Here is a 23848-nt window from a genome sequence, read left to right as displayed (position 1 = left end):
GCGGTGATGAGCGAACATGGAGAGAGGAGGGGAGGGGTGGTTAACGAGGCTTGCCTCTGTCATCAGCTCCAGGCCGTCCCGCCAAGAGCAAATACTAAACACTTTCGCTAAAATCGAGGCCGTTCCTGTGCGCTGGCGCCGCTGGCTGGCTCAGCGCGCGACTTTTAGTTCGGTGTTTCCTCTGCAAAGCTCTGCGTGGTTGACTTGTCCTACATATTTTCTTTTCCCCACCAACTTTATTGCAGTAACATGTAATACGTTGACCCGACCGCCAGTCGTTCTGCTCCCTTTGTCTGAAAACCCGTGCCAGACTCCTGTGTCGGTGCCAGCGTTGCACTCTGTCCACTGCCATACGTCCTGTGCGGTGACTTACTTACGTTCGGGGACGGACAGGTCTGGTCGTGACGCGTGCCCAGTAGGCCCCGGTGCTGCTTTTATCCTGGCCCGCGCCGGAAGCGCCGCGACACGGCCCATCTGCGGCGTATGTGACGCGCTGCGGCGGCCGTCTGCGGCGTATGTGACGCGCTGTGACAGTCGTCTGCGGCGAACCACAAACGCTCGCCGCGGGATGCTCCGGACGACTGGCAGCTGGCTCGGCTCGGATCGGTTCAGGGTCTGGCTACTCCTTTACCTTCTTACTGCCCAACCAGGCCGTCTTGGGCTGGATATGCAAGACATATTTCACACCAATCATTTCTGGATGGGGCTCTGGAAATGTACCATTGCACTGTTTGCCCTCTGTCTTGCCTTGCTGAACTTCTTGGTGCCGTTCTGTGCTGTTCCGTCCGTCCTGTGATATACGGCAGTCTTCGGCGTTAGCTGCCTGGGGTGATGACCATGGCAGCTGCGGGTGCGGCGGCTGGGACGGCGCTGGCAGCGGCGGCTGACGGTGTCAACAGCCGATGGGCCCACAGAGGCCGTCGGGACGGGCGCCGGAGCGCTACTCGCCGCTTAGAAAACAAACAGCACCTCAGAGAGCGCGGGCTGTCTGGGGTGGGAGGGAGGACGGAAGTGGGTAACGGAGCAGAGGGCAACTGCCTCTGCCTCTGCCTCTGCCGCCGCCGGCTGTGCGGTGGGTAGGTAACGATTGCGGGCTGTGAGCCGGTTGTGTAATCCCGGTGAGCTGATCGCCCTGTGGAGCCGGTGCCGCCTCGCCGGGCGGAGCTGGGCTGACAGGTGCGCCGGCCGCAGTAATGCTCGCGCTGACGGACCGCGATGTCGGCCGTCACACCGAGTGGCCTGCTCCGGCTCCCCGGGCGGTAAACGACACCTGTATGGCCGCCGGCCAGCGGGGGCGGAACGCACTCCCGCCGAGCCATGTTCCATTACCGGGGAACATCGACGGCCCGGAGACACATCGCCGGAGGTGTGTCAGGGTTTAATGGCCGCACCGTGCCGATGAGACCCACCAGGAGATGCTACCACTCAAAATCATAGACTGGGCGTAGGCGGTTGTTGACGATAAAGCATCCGTGTTATGGTGCCCGCTCACGAGCGGGGAAAGTTCACACACCCCATCCTCCCTCGAGCTGGACTCCCGGGTGCGCCTCCCTCCGCTCTGCTCTGTGCCACGGCCGGTGGGCTCATCAGCAACCTCCGAGCGGTGGTGGGGCTGAACCGGGTCTGGGACGGACGGCGCCTTCTCCCGTTACTGCCGCGGTCGGCGTCATACCGTCGTCTTCCGCCCTGCCGCCACCGCCGCCACGGCAGTCGCTGCCGCTATAGTCACTGCCGCCGCCGCAACCGCTGCATACCCGGTTGACACCATGGTCGCCTCTCAGGCACGATGAAGGGATCGACTGTGTTGAAGGTGGATTCAATTCCGTTATAAGCTGGCGACGTGCGCGCTGAATTGTATCCTGAATGCTTACCTCTGAATAGAGCGTGTTTGATACAAAACTTTATGCGATATGGCAGAATTTCAACAATGCTGGACGGCCCAGGCACTGAGAGGTTCTCATTAACATTTACTGAGCTGTAATGAGCACATCTGCCAAATTGGGCCGAAGCTCTACATTGAGCTAATTTGGAAGAAATTAGCTATGTTCGAACAGATGTCGGAGCATGTGCTCTGGATTCGATTGAGCAGTCACCAAAAAGAGCTCACGCTGTTTTTCTTCCCTGACAATGTCGAATCAGCCTGGTACTCGGCGTTGTGCCAATGGAGCTCATTTGAGTTATTACGACTGAATTCGACTGCTGCAGTGGCCTCCTGGCGCGCGCGACAAAACAGCGCTGTTTTTGTGTGGGTCCGTGCCGGCCCGTCAGACTGCACTGAAGGAGAGAGATGGCTGCGGGCGCTCTTTGAGTGCGTGCCAGCGGCGTGCCGCGCTCCCCCGGGAAATGAACACACTCACTGCCTCTCTGGTCGTGCTGTCTGAGAGCACAGCTTGTGAGAGAGGTCAGGGCACGGGACAGCGCCGGGACGGGACGGGAATGGACGGGGTTAGTGGGTGCGGATGGGCCTGGTGATGACCGCCGGCAAGATATGGGACAGGCGGGTTGAGCGAGTATGGTGCTGGAGTTTCAGTCGCTCGTAACCACTCAGGTAACTTCTGTCTGTGTCCAGCGGCGCGTTCAGCCTACATCCCCTCAGCACCCAATTACAGACCACTCTGAAGTCCAGTGTCAACTTCCTGGACGGGCGCTGCGCGGTACGTACCGACCGCCGGACCACCCACCAACGAACCCTGGCCCGGACAGGTGGCAGATGTACCGACAGCCACTCGTCGACTCGGCTCGATCCGGCGCGGCGCGGAAGTGCGCCGCCGCTCGGTGGCAGGTGGGGCGGCACGCACCGGGTCGAGAGGAGTCTCTGATTCACCGGCTGACGGACGGGTGAACTGAATCGCCCCCTGTCGACCCGGCTCTGTTCTGGGGGTACACTTGTCGAGGAAGTGTTAGCCGTCATCACGGGGAGATGATGATGTGAGCTGTCATATCGCGCACGATGGAGTGATTTAGTCTGGTGCGCTGACCGGAGTTAGACCGGTAGAACACAGATCTGACCCCTGCCGAGACACAACACGGGACACAACGCACGTGCCTTGCACGCCGCGCGTTCACAGTGGCGCGTGTCGCGGCGACAGAGGCCGCGCAGAGGCAGTGGCCCGGATTCCGCGCGCTGGTGACGTCACCAGGGATGGTGCCGGCGGAGGGGGCTATTTCTGCGGGCGGCGCGTCATGCTGGGCCGCTGCAGGACGGCACGGGCGGACGGCCCGCGACGGACGCCACTTAGGAGATACGCCGAGCCGCGCGAGAGACAACAGACGAACCGACGGAACGTCTCCAAACAAACGGAGGGTGGGGGGCGACGGGGCGCGACACAGGTGGAACGATACTCGCCACAGGAGGTGGGTAAATAATTTGAATATTGGGACAGCATGGAATGACGTTGAATGACTTTGAGTCGTAGTGAGCTTTGCTTAGTTACAAGTAGGTAATGGGCACGACAGTTACTTGGATTTCTCTGTGCTAAATACCATGCCATATTAATCAAATTTGGATAAAATAGGTTCCGAGTTCCCCAGGCCATTTTAGAGTGCCCTTTTCTGAGGCAATTTAAAGTAGGTATCCTACAATGCTCACAATTGCTCAGATCGGTTGCCGGTCCGATGGCTCAATTGGCCGCCCGTCCGGTGTGTGTTTTATCTCACCGGGGAGCCGGTGCCTGCGGTGGCTGTGCCGGCCCTGACCCGGAGCGGTGTAATCGAGGAGCCGGTGGCGGCCCGCCCGGCGCCGGCTGTGGCCTGTCGATCTGTCCGTAGGGCGGGCGGGTGGTCGGGCTGTTGTGACGGCCTGTCCCCGGCTGTGGGGTGCCATCCGGTGCCACGAGATGTGCCGTGCCGTGCTCGTGCCCTCGAGAGTTGCAAGCGCTTCCGTCAAAGGTGGTGTCGCGTGCGGATTGACGTTAGCCGCCCAGGCCGTCGTTATTTATTGGCGCTTTTAGCCACTGCATCTGCCGGATTTGTCTCGTTTATCTTTATAGCAGGATAGTAGGAAGATGGCGCGTGCATCGTTAGTTTTAACGAAGACAAATCAGAAAGGCACTGGCTTTGCAAGGAGATGTAAATAACTTGTCATGATGCTTGAATTTGATGGGTAAATGTAATGGTCAGTCCGCTTGCCTTACTGCGCGATGACGTCCAAAACATTCCTCATGTTTTCGATCTCGTTTATCATTAGTCACATCACTCTGAACATCTCGAGCACCCTTTGTGACATCATCTGCACGTCAAGGCCCAGCGGTGTGACCTCTCTTCGTACTGAACAGCGATTCTGTCCGCGGCTGACTGCCGACACTGACGTGTGGGCTATGTGACCTCATCTATGACTGAGCAGTAGTGTTAGCTGACTGCCGACACTGGCATCGGCTGGTGTTGTGGCCACGCTTCGGTCAGACCTCTGTGGTGTTAGCTGACTGCCGACACTGGCATCGGCTGGTGCCAGCTCTGCCGTGATTTCACGGCTGAGCGGCATTGGCTCGGCGGCGGCGGCGGCGCGCGGACCGGTGCAGTGGGAGCCACCGACCAGTGGGGGCCGAGGACCACACCGGACGGCGCCAGTGGCGAGCCTGACCCGCCGCCGACGACAGGTGCACTAGGTGACCGGTCCAGACCGGTCGGTCTGTGGCGAGAAGGTGTGGACTGATCGGCTAGGTCTGACCCTGGCCTGGGAGGTGTGTGAACCAAGATTGTGTGAACGGTCAGCGGTTTAGTGAACGAAAGGGGTCTGTGACTGGAAGGCCCACACTGCGCCGTCTAGCTGAAGTCTAGCCCTGTGAAGGTTCTTATTCGTGGCCTGTGGGAAGTTCAGTGGTTGGAGGCGGTGCCATGAAATCTACCGAGGAGCTGGCGTGTCTGGACGGTGTAGCGATTGCTGAATAGACAGCCTGAGTCAAATGAGACGTAGCCGGTGTGGGCAGCATGGCCTGGTCGGGCTGCATGCCATCGCGGTCAAGCTGTGGCGCGGCGATCAGCGGGAATAAAGGTAAACTCCCTCTCTCTCTCTCTCTCTCTCTCTCTCTCTCTCTCTCTCTCTCTCTCTCTCTCTCTCTCTCTCTCTCTCTCTCTCTCTCTCTCTCTCTTTCTCTCTCTCTCTTTCTCTTTCTCTTTCTCTTTCTCTTTGTCTCTTTCTCTCTCTCTCCCTTTCTTTCTTTCTCTTTCTCTCTTTCTCTCCTTCTTTCCCTCTTTTTCTCTTTCTCTATTTCTCTCTTTCTCTCTTTCTCTCTTTCTCTCTTTCTCTCTTTCTCTCTTTCTCTCTTTCTCTCTTTCTCTCTTTCTCTCTTTCTCTCTTTCTCTCTTTCTCTCTTTCTCTCTTTCTCTCTTTCTCTCTTTCTCTCTCTCTCAGTCTCTCTGAGTCACTCTCTCTCTTTCCTCTTCTATTTCTCTCTAATTGTTTCTCTTTTTCTTTCATCTCCGTTTTCCCTCAGTCTATCTTTCCACCCTTTTTACCCTATTTCTAAACTTTACTTTTTGTCTGCTTTCTTTACCCATTCTTTCTTTTGATATCTTACCATTTGCCTTGCTCTGTCCTGTCGTCCTCCCACCTTTTCCTTTTGTACCGTCCGCTTTTCTCTGGCTCTTTTCTCGCGTGCCGTGGATGCCCTTGCCGCTGACCACCTGCAATCTCTGCTCGTTCCGGTACACAATCAACGCCGACACGAGACAAAGCGCTGGACAGTGGACGCGTGCAGTGGCCGGCGATGACAGAGCGTCTCTGTGTGGACGGGCGCGCTGTGGGGTCTGGGTGGAGTCGGAACACTCCAGCCGGGTGCTGGAGGAAGCAGAAAGGAGCACGGCAGGACTGTGGGAGATATTACAGGGTGTTCGCGATAAATTTGACAGTTTTTCATTTCTCTCTTATTTCAAGACCAGTTGGAATATTCGTTATCTGTAAAAGGCAATATTTAGCTCAGCATGTTGTTTGTTATTGGTGGAAAAGTTGTTGAGCTTGGTTAATTGGAACCTGTCACAATCCTTGAAGACAGTGGCCTGCATGATGATCAACCGCGCCGGTTTTCATGTTTGACTGCTGATAAATGCTCTTCAAACGCTGGTAAGGCCGCTAGAGTGAAATTAAAGAGCTGCGTTCGGAACATGGACGCATTGGCCTGTAGGAGACAGTGTGGCGACTGCCCGTTCAGCGACGGCAACATCATGAGCTACCACATCTTCAAGGGAGGTCTTCAGCTGCCCTCGTGAGGCTGTGTGAAGCTGCTCAGCGCGACAGTGAGGCCATGAGTGGAGAGAGTGACCATATGGACATCGGCTCACATGCGAACAAAACTTGTCGCCTGGCTTTCCCTCCGCGAAGAGTCAAAAGTCACTTTTGGAGAATTTCCTCAACCTCACCGGGCCGAACATTTGACCCCCTAAGTCAAAAGACTGCAATCTTATGAGCCGTTGCTTACGTGGCGTAGCTGCGAAAAACACCAGCGATGCCTGTTGTAACATCAAAGTCAAAGGACCAGCAAGGCTGAAGATGGTGTCCTCATGTCTCTGTAGAGACCATGTGAAGACCATCTTCTCCAGGTCAAGTGGCTCACTGAAGGTGTTAGGAGATTGATGGGGACAATTTTTTGAATGCGTTGAAAACTACATGTACTGGGCTATCGTCTGTAATTTGAATGGTGGAAATCCATCGGTTACTTCCTGAGATATCAAGCATTTTCAACAGAGTTGGTGGAGTGTCAAATTTATCGCGAACACCCTGTATGTAGCCTGCTTACACAATATAGGGCTGAGGCTTGGGCATGTCTGACCCTTTCTTTCCTCTACATGTGTAGATATTGGCATTATTTTTTATAACTCATCCTTGTATTTGAGAACTGTTGAGACCAGCAGGCCTGTTTCTGTGATTAAGCTGATTTTTTTTTTACGTATTGCTTGCCGTTTCACCCGCGGTGCGTTCAACCCTCGTCTGTGCTGGCGTCCGACGCAGTTGCGCGCCCACCGCCGAGCCGTCCCGCCGAGTCACCCAGATGGGCGGCGGCTGCAGAGCGCCGTGACGACCAGGGATTCCTGCCCGTGCTGCCGCCCCCGTCCCCGCTCCGCCCCGACCCGTCGGCAGTCTGTGCTCAGTGGGGCTGGCTGGAACGAGACCTGTGTGCCAACGCGGCGCCCTCCGTGTCCGGGGACTCGCCGTGAGAGGCATTTACTGCTGCCGGTTTGGCTGACGCTACAGCCTGACGCGTCGGCACGGCATGTGGACGAGCGTGGAAGCTGTTTTACAGCGGTTTGAACGGTTTTAAGGTGGTTTTGATGACTATTGCGTCAGTGGGGAGCAAGTGTGCCAACTAAAATGGCGTCATTTCTACCCAGCAGACACATGGGATCATTAGACTGATTCTGTAATTGACCGTTCTGACTTGCTTGCTTGCTCAATGCACATTTAAATACTGTATTTAAACACACTCAGCTGAGCGCCTTGTCTTTAGAAATCCTATGCTCGCATCAAAGAACGGAGAAGCATGTCCGTGGATAAACGGCGACGTCTCAGGCAGAAGTCGCAGTAGTGTCTCAGGCTGGACCGACAAGTCCAGTCCAGTCCGACAAGAGAAGACCAGCAGCTGGCTGAATTCCGTCTGTATCGGAGCTGTCTCCGTGTCCTCTGCGCCGCGGTCCATCGGTCTCCCCGTGCTCGCTGCCGGTCGTCCATCATTTGGGTGACACGCCGGTCCGACATGTGTTTACTCAGTACCCCTCAGCAGGCCGATAACCGGCCCGGTCCTCCCCGACGAGTGATAACATCCTCTCAGGGGATATCCGCGCGGATTCTCGTTCTACCTTCCGGCGTGTCATGGTGGACAGGAAGACCCAGCACCCTGACAGAAGACCTAGCGTTCGTACATCGTGCCCTCAGGCTTGAAGGACAGGAGACTCGTGACTGCCTCGTGCCCATGTGTGGGGCCGTTCTCCCTGACGAAGCGCCGTACGCCGCCGGCTTGGACGACCCATCGCTCCTGCTGAGGGTGTTTGGAGAACCCGTCGTCGGAACGATAACCAGACAGTGCGGTTTCGGGTCGGGTGCCGCCCCCACGCTTCATTAGCTCATTACTGAGACGCCCCGGGTGGAACGGAAATAGTCTGACCAACCACAGCGGAAGGGGTGGGCTCGCTCTGGAGCTACAGGAGAGGTGGCGAAGGTGATAAGGATCAGGCCAGCTGGATGTGTGGAACATCTGATCAAACAAGCGTTAAACAAGTGATAACAATTTCAGGAAGTGTTTGAATTTAAACGGCAGCAATAAACCAAATAAAAAATGGTTATTTATACGCTTTTCTAAGCTTCATCTATGCATCAGCACTTTTCTAAAAAGGCCGTCTCCGATGCTCTATTTCTGGCCCAATTTCCTGCCATTTTTCGGAACTTTGCCGCACCTGGCAGTGGGTCTCCGTACGTCTTGTCGAACAGTGTTGAACCATGATCCCTTTTCTTGCTCGGTCGCGGCTGACGACAGCGGCCAATTAGTTCCACGACTCAGCGCTGTGTCGGGAGCTGGGGACTGGAGCTGTGTTACCGCTCCCGTCAGTGAGGCCCAGCTCAGCCCTGTGTCGGGAGCGGCTGAGGTCTGCAGGGCTCAGCGCTGCCAGCTCAGACTGGATGTCTCTGGGGCCTTTGGTGCGCCGTGCGCTGCGGTAGAACGCTTTAACTGGAAATAGCGACGTTAGTTTTCAGGTCGAAATATATGGACGGGACAGCTGTGACTGAAATAAGCATGTGAGCTGAAGGGCTGCCGTTCGAGATCTTTGCAGTAAAAGGTTTTACTGTGTTTCGTTTTCAACGCAAATGATGCAGCTAGTGTGATGAACATCCTTTCGATGTGATTTCAGTATGCGCCATCTAATCTAATTACCTGAACTTACTCTCATAATAGATAATTGACGATGACGTCGACAGCCTGCCCTAGGTGACCGATCCCATCTGATCTGACCCAACCCGCATTCCGTACTGTGTCTGTGGCCAGATGGCTGCCATAACCTGACCCGCCCTGTGAACTGTGTTCTCTCTGTGTTCCTCAGGCGGCGCGGACCGCTGCGGCCGTCAGGTGGCCGCTCTGACCTGACCTGCCCTGTGACCTGACCTGCCCCCGCTGTGTCCCCAGGCGGCGCGGACCGCGGCGGCCGACCGCAGGTGGCCGCTGTGACCTGACCCGCTCTGTGACCTGACCTGACCTGACCTGCCCCCTCTGTGTTTCCAGGCGGCGCGGACCGCGGCGGCCGACCCCAGGTGGCCGCTCTGACCCCGGGCGGCGCGGCGCAGCGCTCCGATGCCGTGTGTGTCGGTGACCGGATCCGAGCGGTGAACGGTACCAGCACAGAGGGTCTGCTGCATCACGAGGTGCTGCAGCTGCTCCGGGACACCGAGCCGCGAGTCCAGCTCGAGCTCGAGTATGACATGCCAGAGTCAGGTGAGTCTCACAAAGATGTTGCACACGGCTTCATGCGCTGAATGAGGCTACCGTCAAGGGCTTGTTTAAGACGACTGTTTTCATGTTGATAGTCATTCTATGTCAAATGATGTTCAATGAGCTAGATTCATTACGACGGAAAAGTCGTGATGAAAATTACTATTTAAATTGATAGACACAAAGAGTGACAAGCAAAACATCTCTCTTTGTGTGACGTTTTGTTGTGAGGTGAGGGTAACAAATCGGACCTAAGTAACCCAGTTACAGGCTATACATTCCCCTAATCCGCTGTTTTCACCCTCGGTGATATATTCCGCCGTATTAACCCGATCAAGGTCCGCCGCGTCTCCCAACAAACTCAGCACCAGGTGCGTGTCTCGAACGTGTTCCACTCGCGATCAACATGACACAGATCTGCCCGACCGGCCGTAGATCGCCGCGCTGTTTGTTGTTTGGACAGGGCGAGTGTTTGTGGGCGCCTGCGGCCGCTCCGGTCTCCGGCATGACGTGGGATTAACTGTAGTGAGGAGGCTCGACAGCCCGGCTTCCGATGGCTCGGCTGGAGCTGGCGGCGCGGAGGCGTGGCGCCAGGGTGCCGTCGATTCGTCGCGCTACTCCGTGCTCTTCCGGGCTCCTCTGGGCCGTGTGCTGAGCGCAGGTCGCTGCACTGCCGGAAGATGCGGCGGCCAGACAGAGGACCGGCAGAATGCCAGCCGCCGAGAGCTCCACGTGGCGGTTGGGACACGACTCGGCCGCTGATCTCGGGGTGGTGATTAGGGAACGGTGACGCGCCCGAGATCCGCACAGTGGCAGGTGCGAGCGGTGACGCGGCTCGATGGGCTGTTGGAATGCGGCTGAGTCTAACTGGTTCTATGAAGTATTGAATGCTGTTCGAATGATTTAGTTTTCTTGGGAATCGATGCGGTGAGTCATCATGCCTTGTGGTGATTCGATGAAATCATTTCCAATTCAAAGCCATCACCTGCATCTCGTTTGATGACTGGTCTATTACAGATCGTCTGTATTTTATGATACCCATTTTTCACATCTAATCGCGATTTCTCTCGGCCAGCCGTGTTCCGCCCCAGTCGGCGCCGGCTGTCTGCCGACACCGCCGCGCTATAATGCTGCAGTCGCGTGACCGGCGGGCTACCATGGACGGCGGCCACCCGTCATTCCGAGCTGTTTTTGTTGTCACCGGGACGGGCTGGGTCGGACCGGTGCGGTCCCATTTCTCTCCACACCCCACACCCTCACGGAACCTCCGGATCGTGTGGGAGGGAGTGGCTGCCGCGCTTGCCACCGGCATTGGTCGGGTTGGATGCATTCACTATGGCCTCCATTTGAGAAGCGAGTGGCGAGCTTTTCAGTCGTGATTGAAGCCTCATTCAGTCGCCCCAGCTCTGAAAAGGTGGTGATTTGAATAGATCGAGGAATTCCGAACCTGTGTAGCCGACTCCTATCCAATCCAGAATATAGTGGCTGAAATTCACATAAATACGAAGGCTTACGGTCTATGCAATATGCATGATTAGTTGTCCCCCATAACTTCAAAAGTGTGTTGTGAGAATGCAATGCATCATTATTTTCGCTCTGGGCAATGCATAAATGCTCACAGAGTCGCAACATGCACTGACGATAATCACACTTCTCCGACCATCCCAATCGGTCTCCCCCCCCCCCCCCCTCCTCCCGCGGTTGCATTGAATGACCCGTCGCGCACGGTCCTGTCACGGGGACGGGGAGGGGTGGCTGTCGTCCCGCCCCGCCCCGACAATGGCCGGGTGCTGACAGCTCCGGACTGAGCCGGGATGGCCAGGGACGGCCCGCGGCGGCCGTCGAGTGCCCCTGTCTACACTGTCACTCTCACACGCGTCTGCGAACCGCAGCAGTGATAGCTGGCAGGTCCGGCTCAGATTTGAACGGATGGCACGGTCGGTCATTTGGGCTCAGTTCGGTTTTGATGATTCTGACGGTAATTTGATACCGCTATTTGGTGTGTTTAAAAGTATTCCTTGTTTTGTTAAAGCTGTGTGAAATTTCTAGCCCTGTTCTGTGGCGGACAGTGCTGCCAAATGGGATATATCCAGTTCCTCCGTGTCAGCCTACTGACGGCCGAGGCCAGACGGCGCGTCACTCGTCTCTCATTACCCGTCAGTCGCCCCTCGTCTTCGGCATCCCTCCCCTCCCCGGCACACCCTCGCCCACCGAGCCGCGTATCGCTCCGGTCTCTGTTTCTGTTGGCGACCTCAGCCGCGGCCCGTGATGGGACCCAGTGGTGACTCGGGGTGGGCCAACGCACGTGGCTTTGTTTGAGAGTGGGGAGGTTCGATGCGTTGGTGTGCAATGTCTACCTGAGTAGGGTCAACTGAGTACCCGCCGATAATTATTAGAACGGCTTCTTAGTGACACTGAAAGCATTTATCTATGTAGCTCTTCAACGCAGCTGTCTCCTGATCGGGCAGTCCCGCGCGCAGCCGTGGATACTGTTCCGCAGCGCGTCAGTGTGCTGCGGCACAGCCTACCGGTCAGGCACGGCGCCTGGCCGGCCCCGCTACTCCGCCGTCCGCATGGGCCGCCCGGCCGGCCGTCTGTGCTGTAAACCGAGAGGGCTCCTGGCACCCGACAAAGTCTAATTTCACAGCACTACTGTGCCCTCGACTTCATTAGCCGTGCGTTAGCCGCTCTGTTTTCGTCAGGTTTTGTGTGACTGGCAGTGGCACGTGCGATGCATATTTATAGGTAGGTCGCTAGCGCCACGGTCAGGTCAACTGAACGTTTTCTTTCATCTGGAACAATTCTGCCTAAACAAGCGTAAACCTCGTTAACTTTGGACCTGCAAACGATAGTTTTTTTCTCTGAATTTCTTTTCTCTTTCTTTTATTTGCCGAGGAGTTCTGGGGAAAATATTTTTCAGTGGCACAAATAAAACTAGGTCGACTCTTACCGTGGTGCTCTGCATATTTTCTTGTTCGTTGCCAATCCCATGTGTGAATTGCAATGCATGCAACACGTCGAGTTATTCGTCTCATCCAAACCTTCCCCGAGGGGCGAGGGCCGAGGAACCTGCATCGAGTGCTGTCTCCGATGCATTGGTGACGGCTGCCAATCTGTCTGAATTCATTGACCGGGAAATTAGGGTTGTGACACTGAAGATTCATTGATGCGGCGGGTGCAAAACATGTTTCGTCACCAGAGATTGGGCGGTGGCATTAATTATGTTTATCTGCTGACGTTATTGGATGTTCCAAATGAATTATCCTGTTTCGGGTCTGCTGTCACCGGGAAATAGTGGACGCTGACCACGGGTCACATCACTCTGCCAATTCTGAATGGGCTTTTTTCGTCATCTTTGACTTTGCTTGGTACCCAGGTGAACAAGAGCAGCCCTAAAACGTGTTTTGAATTTTGATATTCCCATTTCCCACACCGTACAGTACTGATGTGCCGGATCCGGCTCATCTATTTATGTGCCTTAGCCTTAGCCATGCAGTCATTATTGGATGTAATTGAACAATGCTGCATTGCTTTTTGTTTTCGGGAAGAAAATCAAATGTAAAAGAAAGTGTATTCTACCTCTTCCCTCCGCCCTCCCTCCGCCCACCGCCTCCCCTTCGCCCGTGTTTTGAAGTGCTGACTTCCGCCTCTCCCGCCCCTTCCGTCTGGTCTCCGCCCGTCCCGTGTGCCGTAAACAGGTCATAGGGCGCTCCGAGTGGCCCTCTGTGCGTCCGCCGTGAATGGCTCGTTGTCGCCGGGCCGGCCGGTCTCCGAGCGGGCCCTGTTCGCACGCCGCTCACCTGTCTGTGCCTCTCAGCAGCTCAGCACGCGCACAGACACACCTGTCTGACGGTCCTCCACCTCCTCTCGGCACGCTCCGATACATCCTGCGCACCTGTGCGGCGTGCGCGCAGTGCGCACTACCAGCCGACATAGCTGGCTTTCTGGGACGCGTGAAGCAGCCGACAAATAACCCCCTGGCGGCGGCCGGTTGACGAACGGTGTCTGCCGGTCGCTGTGACAGATCATAGAGCGGCCGCCCCGTGCCACGTGCCGGCTCCATCTGATACCGAGCGGTGTGACACAGGACACCGGGTAATACGGGGAAGGGGGCCGGACATTCCTGGACGCGGGAGAGCGGACAGATCAAATTTCTGTCCGGTTGGTGGCATTGGGTGACTGCTCTTGCTTTGCGGAAAGTCGATGGAAGATTGAAAGATCTGCAGTTAAATGTATTGATGTTTCCAGCATTCTCTATCGTCCATTCCCTCCTCTGTCCTCTCTAGCTCGGTGGTCTAAATTTGACAGTGTGATCCCATTTAGTAGGTGCCTTTGAACAGCGTTTCCAACCCTATCTTCGTGCCTACGCGAGGTGTTCTCCGTCTGTCCTGCCTTCTGCTGTGCTCGCCGTGAGTTCGCCGAAGACGGATGGTCCGATCGACCACTACACGTGCACTCTACCCCGGTTCTCGGAGGTCGATAGTGCGGTCGATAACGCAATTTATCGCCCCAGTCCGCTGTGTTATCTCGGCAACAGCTGGCGCGTCTTTCAAAGCTCTGCTGAGTTCATCGGGCCTCCCTTCCTGGCTGCTCTCTGTCTGTCCGACTCGGTTGAGCCATTCTGTGCCAGTTCTCGGCTCAGTTGGCGGCCGGTGCGTTTAACGGCCCTGTTTTCGCTATGGATGTGTGTCAGGGTGGTGTGATGGGCTGTGGAACGCCCCGGATACCGGCCATTGGAGTTTCACACCTGTGACTGAGCGACAAACTGTGGCAGAGCGACGACCGGCGGGCTGCCGCGTGTGAGCTGCGGCGCAGAGTCAACACCGCCCGCGGCTGTAAATCGCCCGATCGGTTGGTACAGTTGGCACGCGGCACCGCCACGGGGGGGGGGGGAGGTTGGTGAAGAGGGCGAGTGGGGCTTGGCTGGAAGCTACAGGCACGTGCTTCGGTCACTCATCCGAAGCCACGTATTAAGTCAGTCGGCGCCCGGTACCACAAGGCATACGTCCACTTATCCAAATATCACGCCGGAGACGGTTAAATCAGGTTTTTGTTGTCTTCTAGTCGATTTTCGCTGCACCGTCCTTCTCCAGGGGAAGAGGTGAGCTGTTCGGGCGGAGCCGGGCCGCCGTTTGACTTTTCATCTGTGTGTGCTGATGACAGAATGTGTCTGTGCGGTGCGAGCGGCACCGGCACGGTCACGGAGGGCGAGACGAGAGACGCGGCGAGCCATGGCTTGGGATCAGTCTTTCTAATGTGGTCTGGAGGAGTTGCGACTCAGATTTACTCGAGTTTTGTTCGGTTCGACTAGAGCACAACCCGTGTACCATGACTCAAGTATGACTCGGCTACGTTAGCCAGCCGTGCCCCACCCGTTAATCATCTCACGCTGCACTCAGGCCTTTGATCCTCACCGCACTGTCGCCGCGTTTGCACCTTCGCTCATCATCGTCTCGTTGCGCCTCATGAAAACATCTGTGCCCGCCTCTCACGTCGCTAAATAATTCATATTAATTGCCATGCGTGAACCATGGCATCCCGGCACGTGTGCCTCAGCTTCGGCAAGGGTTGGGTGCCCCCTATCCAACGTGGGCTGCCTGTGATACTAAGATTAGTGAAGGATATAAAAAGTTTGGCAGATAGCTCGAGATCTTCAGAAAAGTTTGCGACATAATTATCGTCAGCACTGTGCTCGGTCTCGTGATCCGCTGAGAGTAAACGTAAAAGAGGGTCGCTATTTCTGGTTTTATGCGGAAACACTTAGCGCAGTGCATGTCAAACGACTTGCTTCCGCGAACACTCAACACAGTGCAGTGGCATATTGGGCTAGGGTTGTCGCTAGGCACATTGGCTGTCCTTAGGGCATTGACTACGAGATGATATGGGCATTAGAAGTCAATGCGCACCCCCCCCCCCCGCCCGCTCAGCTCGTCTCGGCACCCCGGAACTGCTTGCGGCGGCGGGCGCTGCGGTGTTGTGTTACGAACCGGGCTGGGATGGGGGAGGGAGGGGAGGGAGGGGCTCTGATTCACTCGGTCACGCCACTCATGAGAGGATGCGAGGGTTGATTCCTTGAGAGGATCCCACTGCGAGGATCCAGTTCGGTTGGTCGTTGGGGACTGATATGACAAACTCATTGCGACGAGACGAGCTCAGTTGGGATCGAAGCATTGCAGACATGATTTGATGGTTGATGCGTGGAAGAATTGTCCGTGCCTACTGCCTGATGCTCTTCTTCTCTGAGCGTCTCAATTACACATCGAGGGTTCGGATGACATGTGATCTTGAGAATTATGTGTTGAGCATCGTATCCCTCCCTATGTTTCGTTGTTAAGCAATGTGTTCTAGTAGCGAGCAATATGTTCCGGTGGTTACCAACGTATTTCTTTCTGTTTCAGTGGTCAGCAGTGAGTCGGTGTGTGCCTGTCCGCGTTTTGAGTACTGTATTTCTGTGTTCCAGTGGTCAGCAGTGAGTCGGTGTGCGCCTGCCCGCGCGTCATCCAGGTGATGCTAGAGAAGGAGCAGGGCAGCTTCGGGTTCACGGTGCGCGGCGGCGCCTGCCAGGAGGAGCCGGCCCGATCGCGGCCGCTGACCATCACCCACGTCCGGCCCGGCGGGCCCACCGACAGGTCAGTCAGAGCCCAGAGGGTCACCCATGACCCAGCTACGCCGGGCGGTCCCATGGATACCCGGTGTATGTACTTACCCACCCAGAGGCCAGTCATGTGATCACTCAAATATACGGACGCACTCCCTTTAGAAATGAACGTGAACCCATGAACTCATGGAACGATCTCACTTTGCCCGCCACACCGACCATCTGACCCTCCCTGTTGGTCCTTACTCGCAGAGTAGAGAGTATATCGTAAAGCCTAGCGACCGTCTGACCTCCCCTCCCCGTCCGTCTCTGTCCACAGAGAGGGCACCGTGAAGGCCGGCGACCGTCTCCTGGCCGTGGACGGTGTGCGGCTCACCCACGCCACGCTGGCCGAGGCACACCGGGCACTGACGGCCGTTCAGCGGCAGGCCGTGCTCACCATCGAGTACGACGTGTCGGTGATGGACGCCATGCGCGCGCGCACCGGGCCGCTGCAGGTGACCCTAGAGTGGCCGCCCGGCGGCCTCCTGGGGCTGGCGCTCAGCTCGGCAGGAGCGGCCATCGTCATCGAGAGCATCCGGCAGGCCAGCGTGGCAGAGAGGTGGGTTGGGCGCTTGGCTTACTGGGTCCTGACGGTCACACTCGTACGTATGACTCTCGTACTTACAGTTCACACACGAATGCTTCATCATAACTGTTTTCATTCCGACTCTGATCACTGCCAGGCTCTAGCACTATTGACATACAGTAAATAGGGACGTGCTCTGCTGGTCGGCGTGTTGTCTGTCCCACGCTACGAGTGATAACATCTCGCCTATCATCTTTCTCCCAGGGTGGGCGTGCTGCACGTCGGTGACCAGGTACTGGCCATCGACGACGTCGGTCTGGAGCACATGTCGGCCGCCGAGGCGTCCCGGCTGCTCCAATCGTGCGCCGGTCCCGAGCTGCGTCTGCAGATCATACCGGTCACCGCCCGACGGCTCAGCGACGCCAAACGATGTAAAGGTGGGTCCTTCGCCGTGAGCATTCTGTCTGTGTATTCGTTTTTGTCTGTGTATCTGTATGATTGTCTTGTCACTTTGATTCGTTCGTTCGTTCGTTCGCTCGTTCGTTCGTTCCTTCGTACGTTCGTTCGTTCTTTCGCTTGCTCGATTAGTCTGTCGGTTCAAAACTTGGTCAGTATGCGCTCGCTGTTTCGATAATGTTGTTAAATAAGTAAGCTGAGGCGCCCGCCGCTGTGACTGGAGCGATCAATCCGGAACATGTGTTATTGAGAGGTTAAGAGGAGGGCTCGGCCGCGCACCGGAAGCCGGCGATCTGTTTTTGAACGGCCGGATTGCCGGTTGATTGGTTTGGCCGTCGGCGTGTTATCGTTCATGCTCGGTAAACGGCCGGATTTGGATACTGGAAACCATCAAAGAAGCGTTACGAGGGCCTTGGAAGGTAAAGCGGTCGGGTAGGGCCGATTGAAAAACATTGGTGCGGTTAATTAACATCAAGACATAAGTGTAGTCGAGGGTTGCGTCTGTTCGTATGTTTGGGAATGCCTCCTGATTGAGCACCTCCCATGCAACCCTGCCGACTGGCGGGATCATTGATCACAGTCCCATGTCTCATACCCTGTGCTGAAGTGCCGGATCCCCTGTGTCTTGTAGTGTCACTGTGAGTAATAGTATTGCTGACGATACACGTCACTCCTTGCAATAGTGTGACTGGGACATCTGACATTGCTGACGGTACATGTGTCAAGTGTCATGGCGACCAATGACAAAGCTAACCGTACATGTCACTCCTTGCAGTGTCACTGGGACTGATGACATTGCTAACCGTACATGTCATTCCAGGTCCGTAGTGTCACTGCGACTGATGATGCACGACTGACTGATGGCAATGCTCACCGTGCATGTCGGTCCGCCCGTATGACAGCCGTCCGTCCTGTCTCCGCAGCCACCCTGCCGCCGTCGCTGCAGACGGCCAGCAGCGCTCTGTCGACCAGCAGCTGCGGCTCGGGCAGCTACAACACACTGGGCTCGGTGTACCGGCGCCGCCAGCCCGGACGGACCGCCCGCAAACACCGCGGGCACGGCGACGGCAGCAGCGCGGCCGGCAGTCGGCAGGAGACGGGTCAGTCAGGGGACAGAGCATGAGACGGAAGACAAGAGGCAGTAGGGTACGGTCAGCAAGAATGCATGTGAGAAAGAGAAGGGTCAGTCAGTGGGTTGAATGGGCGGGGACGACAGCCGAAAGGAGACAGGGTCAGTCAGATGACGCCGTGCTCTTGAGAGGTAGTTTCCGCCCTCCCTACACCTGATTGGGCCCGCCCTCCGCTGAGCCCGCCAGACGGGCCGGCGCCGTCACTCGTCACACACCTACGGTCTGCCGTCCATCATCTCCCCCTCCCCTCCCCTTCTCTCTCATCCTCTCCTCTCCTCTCCTCTTCCACGGCCCCGCTCATGACTGTCCGCCTCGGAAGACACTCCCGTCGAAGCCGGAGATTTCCCGGTCGGAGACCGCCGGCTTCCGGTTACTAATGAACTGCGGCGAGCCGGCTCACGCCACGCTACAGACGGCAGTGTTGGCTGGGCGGGAGGCCCGGACGAACAGGCTACTGTTCGGGAATGGGCGGTATTTGGTGAGCAAACGAAAGCAGGGGTGAGTTCCGTCCGTCTGTAGTAGTTTGGCCGAAAATGGCGCCCATGGATCGTAGGTGAGAAGAGTGATGGAACGAGGCTAGAGACAGGATCAAGTAAATACTCGCGAACGGGCGCCTTGGTGAGCCAAATGCGACATATGTCATCTCTCAGTCGTTGCTCATGATATGTAAGCGTACAGACGGTGAAAGCCGATCCAGAATACCTCACAGCACGTCCCCGTGACGGCTGGGACAGTCACCAGCCGTGACGACCATCGTGACGCTACCTCAACGGGGGTGTGACCGAGTTGGAAATACCTCTGGGAGGGGCGCGCTGCCCGTCCCGTCTCCCTAATGGGCGGCACGGGCCGGAGAGGAGAGTAGGGCAGGGGAGGAGGACGACGTAACCTCCAGCTGAGGTCATCTGGCGCGCGGACTGAACCACCAATGACGTCATGCTGTCGCAACGGCACATTGTGGCCGTCGGTCTCAGTCGTTAGCACCCGCGAGGCGGTGTGAGGAATTCCGCGGTGCTGGGTCTGAGCTGGTCGTGAAACCAGTTGCAGTAGGCAGTGGCTCGGTTAGGCCATTTCTATAAGCCTTGTGACAAAGTTCTGGTTTTGATTCGGATATATTGACTCAGAAAGTTTTTTAGAACCGTACTACATATTTTTGGTACATTAAACCTTCCGCCAGCCCTTTTCCTGTCTTACATAACCTGATTTAGTGGAGTGAAATTAACTAAAAGACTCGACCTGGCGGTAAGTTATGCTTACTTCGTTGCACCAGTAGAAAGCTTTTCTTCATGCGTCATGAGCTCTCGGCACCTGACGCCCGGCGGTCGTGTCACTGGGCGTAGGACGGGACCAATTAGCTGGGATTGGCGCCGGTTCCTGGGCCACTCTGCCACTGTGGCCGCCCGGCCGACCGACTCGCCTGGTTTTTGCGTAAAAGTGCCGCAGGATCGGAGGTATTCCTGCTCGGAGCGAGGGAGACAGAGCGGACGTTTTTGTGAGAGCGGAGTCGTGCAGAAGGCACGTGTTTTGGCGTGTGGCGGCGGTCATTTCTCAGCGTAATGGGTCTTCAGATGTTTTTCAGCCATGCGCGGACTGGCGGAATGGGTGGGGCTGAAGGGTTGGAGCGGCCCGTCTGGGTTGACACAGGGCCGGCCGACCAGGGTCATCGTCCGACTCAAACGGCTGCCTTCATTGGAGCAGCCACGACCACTGTAACATTCGATAGTAACACCCGGAATAACACCTGTAGCTGGCTTTATCGGAACCAGCACCTCTCGTCGATTTAAATACCTTTCTGATTTGTGTTTTCCGTTCGATGCTGTGGCTAATTTGGCCTTACATCACCGTGCCCGTGAGCTGAGGCGCACTGGTCTGTCCCCTGACCTGATCTTGTATCGTCTTCTCCCGTCAGGCGGCGGCCAGTACTCGACTACCGGCGGCGGGACGACACTCTGCCATCAGGAGAGCACCACGCTGACCCTGCTGTCCGACAGTCACGGGTTCGGACTGGCGCTGACGACTCGCTCTGACAGTGACGGCCAGACGCCGCCCGTGATCGGACACATTGAGCCCGGCAGTCCGGCAGACAGGTGGGTGAGGGGAGGGGCGGAATAAGAGCGGGGAGTGCGGCAAACAGGTGAGTAAGGGGAGGGGGAGGTTCTGAGGAGTTGGAGCTGATGAGGGATCGAAAGGAGAGGGATAGCTGCTAGGCTAGGTGCGTTTGAGATCGGTATAATTTGAATGACGATGTCTAGTGATTAGTTGGAAAATTGGGGACCCGTCTTTGTGACTGCATCATTTTGCCTTTATTATACAGGAGGATGGCCTCTCCTCGGTGGAATTCACGTTCGCTAGACAGCTACCTATCATACGATGACATTTATTAATTATTATTATGTTTTAGCTGTCCGACGCGGAATAAACAGAGCCTGTTGGCATTTGATTTGGCACGGTCTTGTTGACTCAGCGGTTATGTCATTGTGATGCATGTTTCAGGCAGGATGTTTGGGCAGTGGCCAGTCTCGTAACTGAACTCGTTCACCTTTTAACGAGCCCTTGCATAATCCACCAGAGATTTGGTAGCCCTTTGTTGAAACAGAGTAGTGGGCGTGGCTAGTCTCTGCCAGCCCGCTGCCTTGAGTCAGAGCGGCACATTAGTCTACAATCTTACGTATCTCATTTTACATTACAGCACACTTATTTACTCTACCGTGGCGTTAGCTCCCGTCATGTGGCGTCTATTCTATCGCCCTACCGTCTAACCTCCCCGCCCCCGTCTCTGCCGTCTACCCCAGGTGCGGTATTCTGCACGTGGGCGACCGGCTGCTGGAGGTGAACCACCAGCCGGTGGACGAGCTCTCAGCCGACCAGGCCTCCCGACTCCTGTCCGACGCCCGGCCGCGTGCCGTGCTTACCGTCGAGTTTGACGTGGCCGACGCCGTGGTGCCCAGCTCCGGCACATTCCTCGTCAAGGTGAGGCGTGGGACCGCTCGGCACCCATAGCGTAGGGGGGAGGGGGCGCTATGTCAGTGCTTTGGGACGAGTTGTGCTGTGTGCAGGTGTGACAGGACGCTATTGGCCATATTGAGACGTGGTGAAGTAAAGGCAACCTCCGGAGTCACTGTGATGTTCGTCCTGAGACTGTCGGGAAACACCATGTGACTCGACCCCGGCCTGTTACTGGAATTTTAATAGCTACGTATCTCCGGTCATCAGTCGATTAACCTCGTCGTCTTTCCTTGGCAGCTGGTGAAGCGGGCGCCGTCTCTGGGGCTGACGGTGGCCGCTCCCAAATCACGGCAGCTGGGCGAACCTCTGATCGTGGCAGACGTGGAGCCGGGATCGGTGGCGCACAGGTCAGTCGAGGTCCCCATGGACTACCCCAGACTATGCTAAGTGAACTGCTAAGTGAACCATTCAGCAGTCCCGTAGGTATTCACGACCGGGCCGATGGATTGATAAGGTGATGAAGTTTTAGCTTCAGAGTGATGTTTTTATCGGCTGGTTGTGCTAAAATTGGATGTTTAAAGGCTTGCAGGAAAGCGTCCTGCCGCCAGCTCGTGAAACTGTATTGTATTGTTACTGAAAAGATTTGGATAATTGTTCGTCAGAAAAGCCGCGGGAGATTAAGGTCGTCATGGCTATTTTTGCCATTCAGCAGAAGTTTCGGCCCATGTTATCAGCCCGTGGGGGCCCGCTCAGACCGGGTGAATCAATGCAGCTGGTAGCCGAAACGCTCCAGTTGAGCCTACTTTGAGTTGAGGGGATTAAACAAAGTTCTTCTAACTTCGTTAGAGATCGCGAACTAGTCTCTACTGTCTAATCGCCTACGAGCACACTGGTGATCCCTTTGAATGACAGCTGCAGACGCTGCGGCCTGTCATTTACAGCGTGCTTCAGCGGGAATAGAGCTGTCTATCTAATCCGTATTACCCAAACAGTGCGATCGGTACTCGCTCCGGCCGTGCCCTCGATCCGTGTCACTGGAGCGGTGTGACAGTGTGGGATGGGACAGATGTGTCTCGCGCTGTGGATGGATTGATTGAAAACATGGCCGGGACAGGTGACGGAATTACTTTTGGCAGGACACGCAGCGGCTGGGTGATATTTGTTTTGCATTAGTCACGTCGTGGTGAATGTAAACGGCCGCCACATATGACTGTCTTACGTGTTTTGCGCTGACTGAACTGGGAGAAATAACATTCAATGCATTGATTACCCCGGGCTTGAACTGACCTTACTCAGTTGCGGCACCGACACGGTGATTTGACCCGACTTCCTTCTGACGCCGGGACAGTGCCGTGAATCCGGGTTACACCTGATCGGTCTCAGCCTCAGTAAAAACAGAGCTCTAACCAAGTTACAGGCCTCTCTGATCCAGGGAGACTGGCATGGCTGACAGGACCCCATATCCGAGCTAACCTGACGTCTGACCCCAGGAAGACTGACAACTCACCCGTCTCTGACCTCTGACCCCAGGAACGGCACCATCGAGCCGGGTGACCGACTGCTGAGTATTGACGGCGTCCCCGTGGACCGTCTGACGGTCCAGCAGGCCTCCGAGAGACTCCACACGTCCGGGGACATAGTCACGCTGCGCGTGCAAAAGGACAACCTCTGGGCAGGTACGGGTCCGTCCGAGCGGCCGCCAACTGGACTCTGGGCTGAAGAAGTATTGCAATTTTAAAGTCATAACTGGTCAACGTAGTTTGAAATAAACACCATAGACCCAAGATGCTAGGCAAATAGATATACGAGTATGACGTATGTACATGTGTGGGATGTGCAGGCCATGCATGCCGGAGGCTTCGTCCTAGTTTAGTCCAGCTCGTCACAGACAAGGTACCCCAGGCCCACCCCCTCCGTCGAGGTTCATGTCACTACTTGTAGCGCCCAGCTGTGTGGTGTTCCGAGTAGATGTCCCTTGCTCCCCCCTCCCTCTGTCTCAGCTGGTGGTAGGTACTCATATCGCCGCGGTATGTTTTCATTCGGCGCCACTCGTCTTTGGCGGTGGTAACAGATGAGCGTGGTTTGTTTGGATTTGTGACGCCGGCCGCCGCCGCGTTATGATAAACATTGTGACGGCGTCTGTTAGTGGCTGCCAGGAATGGGAGTGGGCGGATCGTAAATCAGGGGAGACTCGGGATGTCAGGCCTTTTTCTGGTCATCTATGGGATAGTCATCAGAGCTGAATGAACTGGGATGACGATGATTAGTTGATCTATAGCTTTGGTGATGTGGATGACTCGTTAAACGCTTAGTCCTTAGATATATCGCGAGTAGTGAATATGCCTCCTCCATCAAATTTTTTAGATGTGTTGCACCATCGTCGTGCCCGTATATAATTCGTATGAGCTGTGTGGTGTAGCGCTTGTGCAGCGTGCCCGCCTGACTCTCATAGTGTCCGTGTGTACAGACACGTCCGACCCGTCTCGCGTGGTGTTTACCGTGGAGCTGGAGCGGCACGGCGGACCGCTGGGACTGACCATCTCCGGAACGGAGGAGCCGTTCGACCCCGTCTTCATCTCCGGACTCACAGACGGTGAGACAGCCGGTCGGGGCGGGCAGAGTGGTCAGACAGTGATATAGTGTATGGGTGGCTGTAGTCTGGGAAGACATGCCTTATATTATTCTAGAGTATTCTAGCTACTATACATATCATTCGTGTTTCTAGTTTGGGTCGGTTTTCGCT

General features: G+C 56.1%; 1 protein-coding gene across 1 annotated transcript in view; it reads left to right on the top strand.

Annotated features, from left to right (window-relative positions):
• LOC122381466 (glutamate receptor-interacting protein 2-like) overlaps positions 1-23848 on the top strand; it is a 43826-nt gene that overhangs the window by 14635 nt on the left and 5343 nt on the right. The window contains exons 4-15 of the mRNA XM_043365673.1: positions 7073-7145; positions 9025-9050; positions 9204-9413; positions 15871-16039; positions 16328-16609; positions 16841-17013; positions 17956-18132; positions 20069-20246; positions 20952-21129; positions 21403-21512; positions 22636-22781; positions 23573-23698. Coding sequence (XP_043221608.1) covers positions 7073-7145; positions 9025-9050; positions 9204-9413; positions 15871-16039; positions 16328-16609; positions 16841-17013; positions 17956-18132; positions 20069-20246; positions 20952-21129; positions 21403-21512; positions 22636-22781; positions 23573-23698 — 1848 coding nt within the window. The remainder of the gene's footprint in view (positions 1-7072; positions 7146-9024; positions 9051-9203; positions 9414-15870; positions 16040-16327; positions 16610-16840; positions 17014-17955; positions 18133-20068; positions 20247-20951; positions 21130-21402; positions 21513-22635; positions 22782-23572; positions 23699-23848) is intronic.

This window comes from Amphibalanus amphitrite, unplaced genomic scaffold (assembly GCF_019059575.1).
Source record: "Amphibalanus amphitrite isolate SeventyFive unplaced genomic scaffold, NRLGWU_Aamphi_draft 000011F_arrow, whole genome shotgun sequence".
Classification (NCBI taxonomy): Eukaryota; Metazoa; Arthropoda; class Thecostraca; order Balanomorpha; family Balanidae; genus Amphibalanus; species Amphibalanus amphitrite.
The sequence above is the reverse complement of the archived record's forward strand: the minus strand, read 5'-3'. Positions and strand labels throughout refer to the sequence as shown.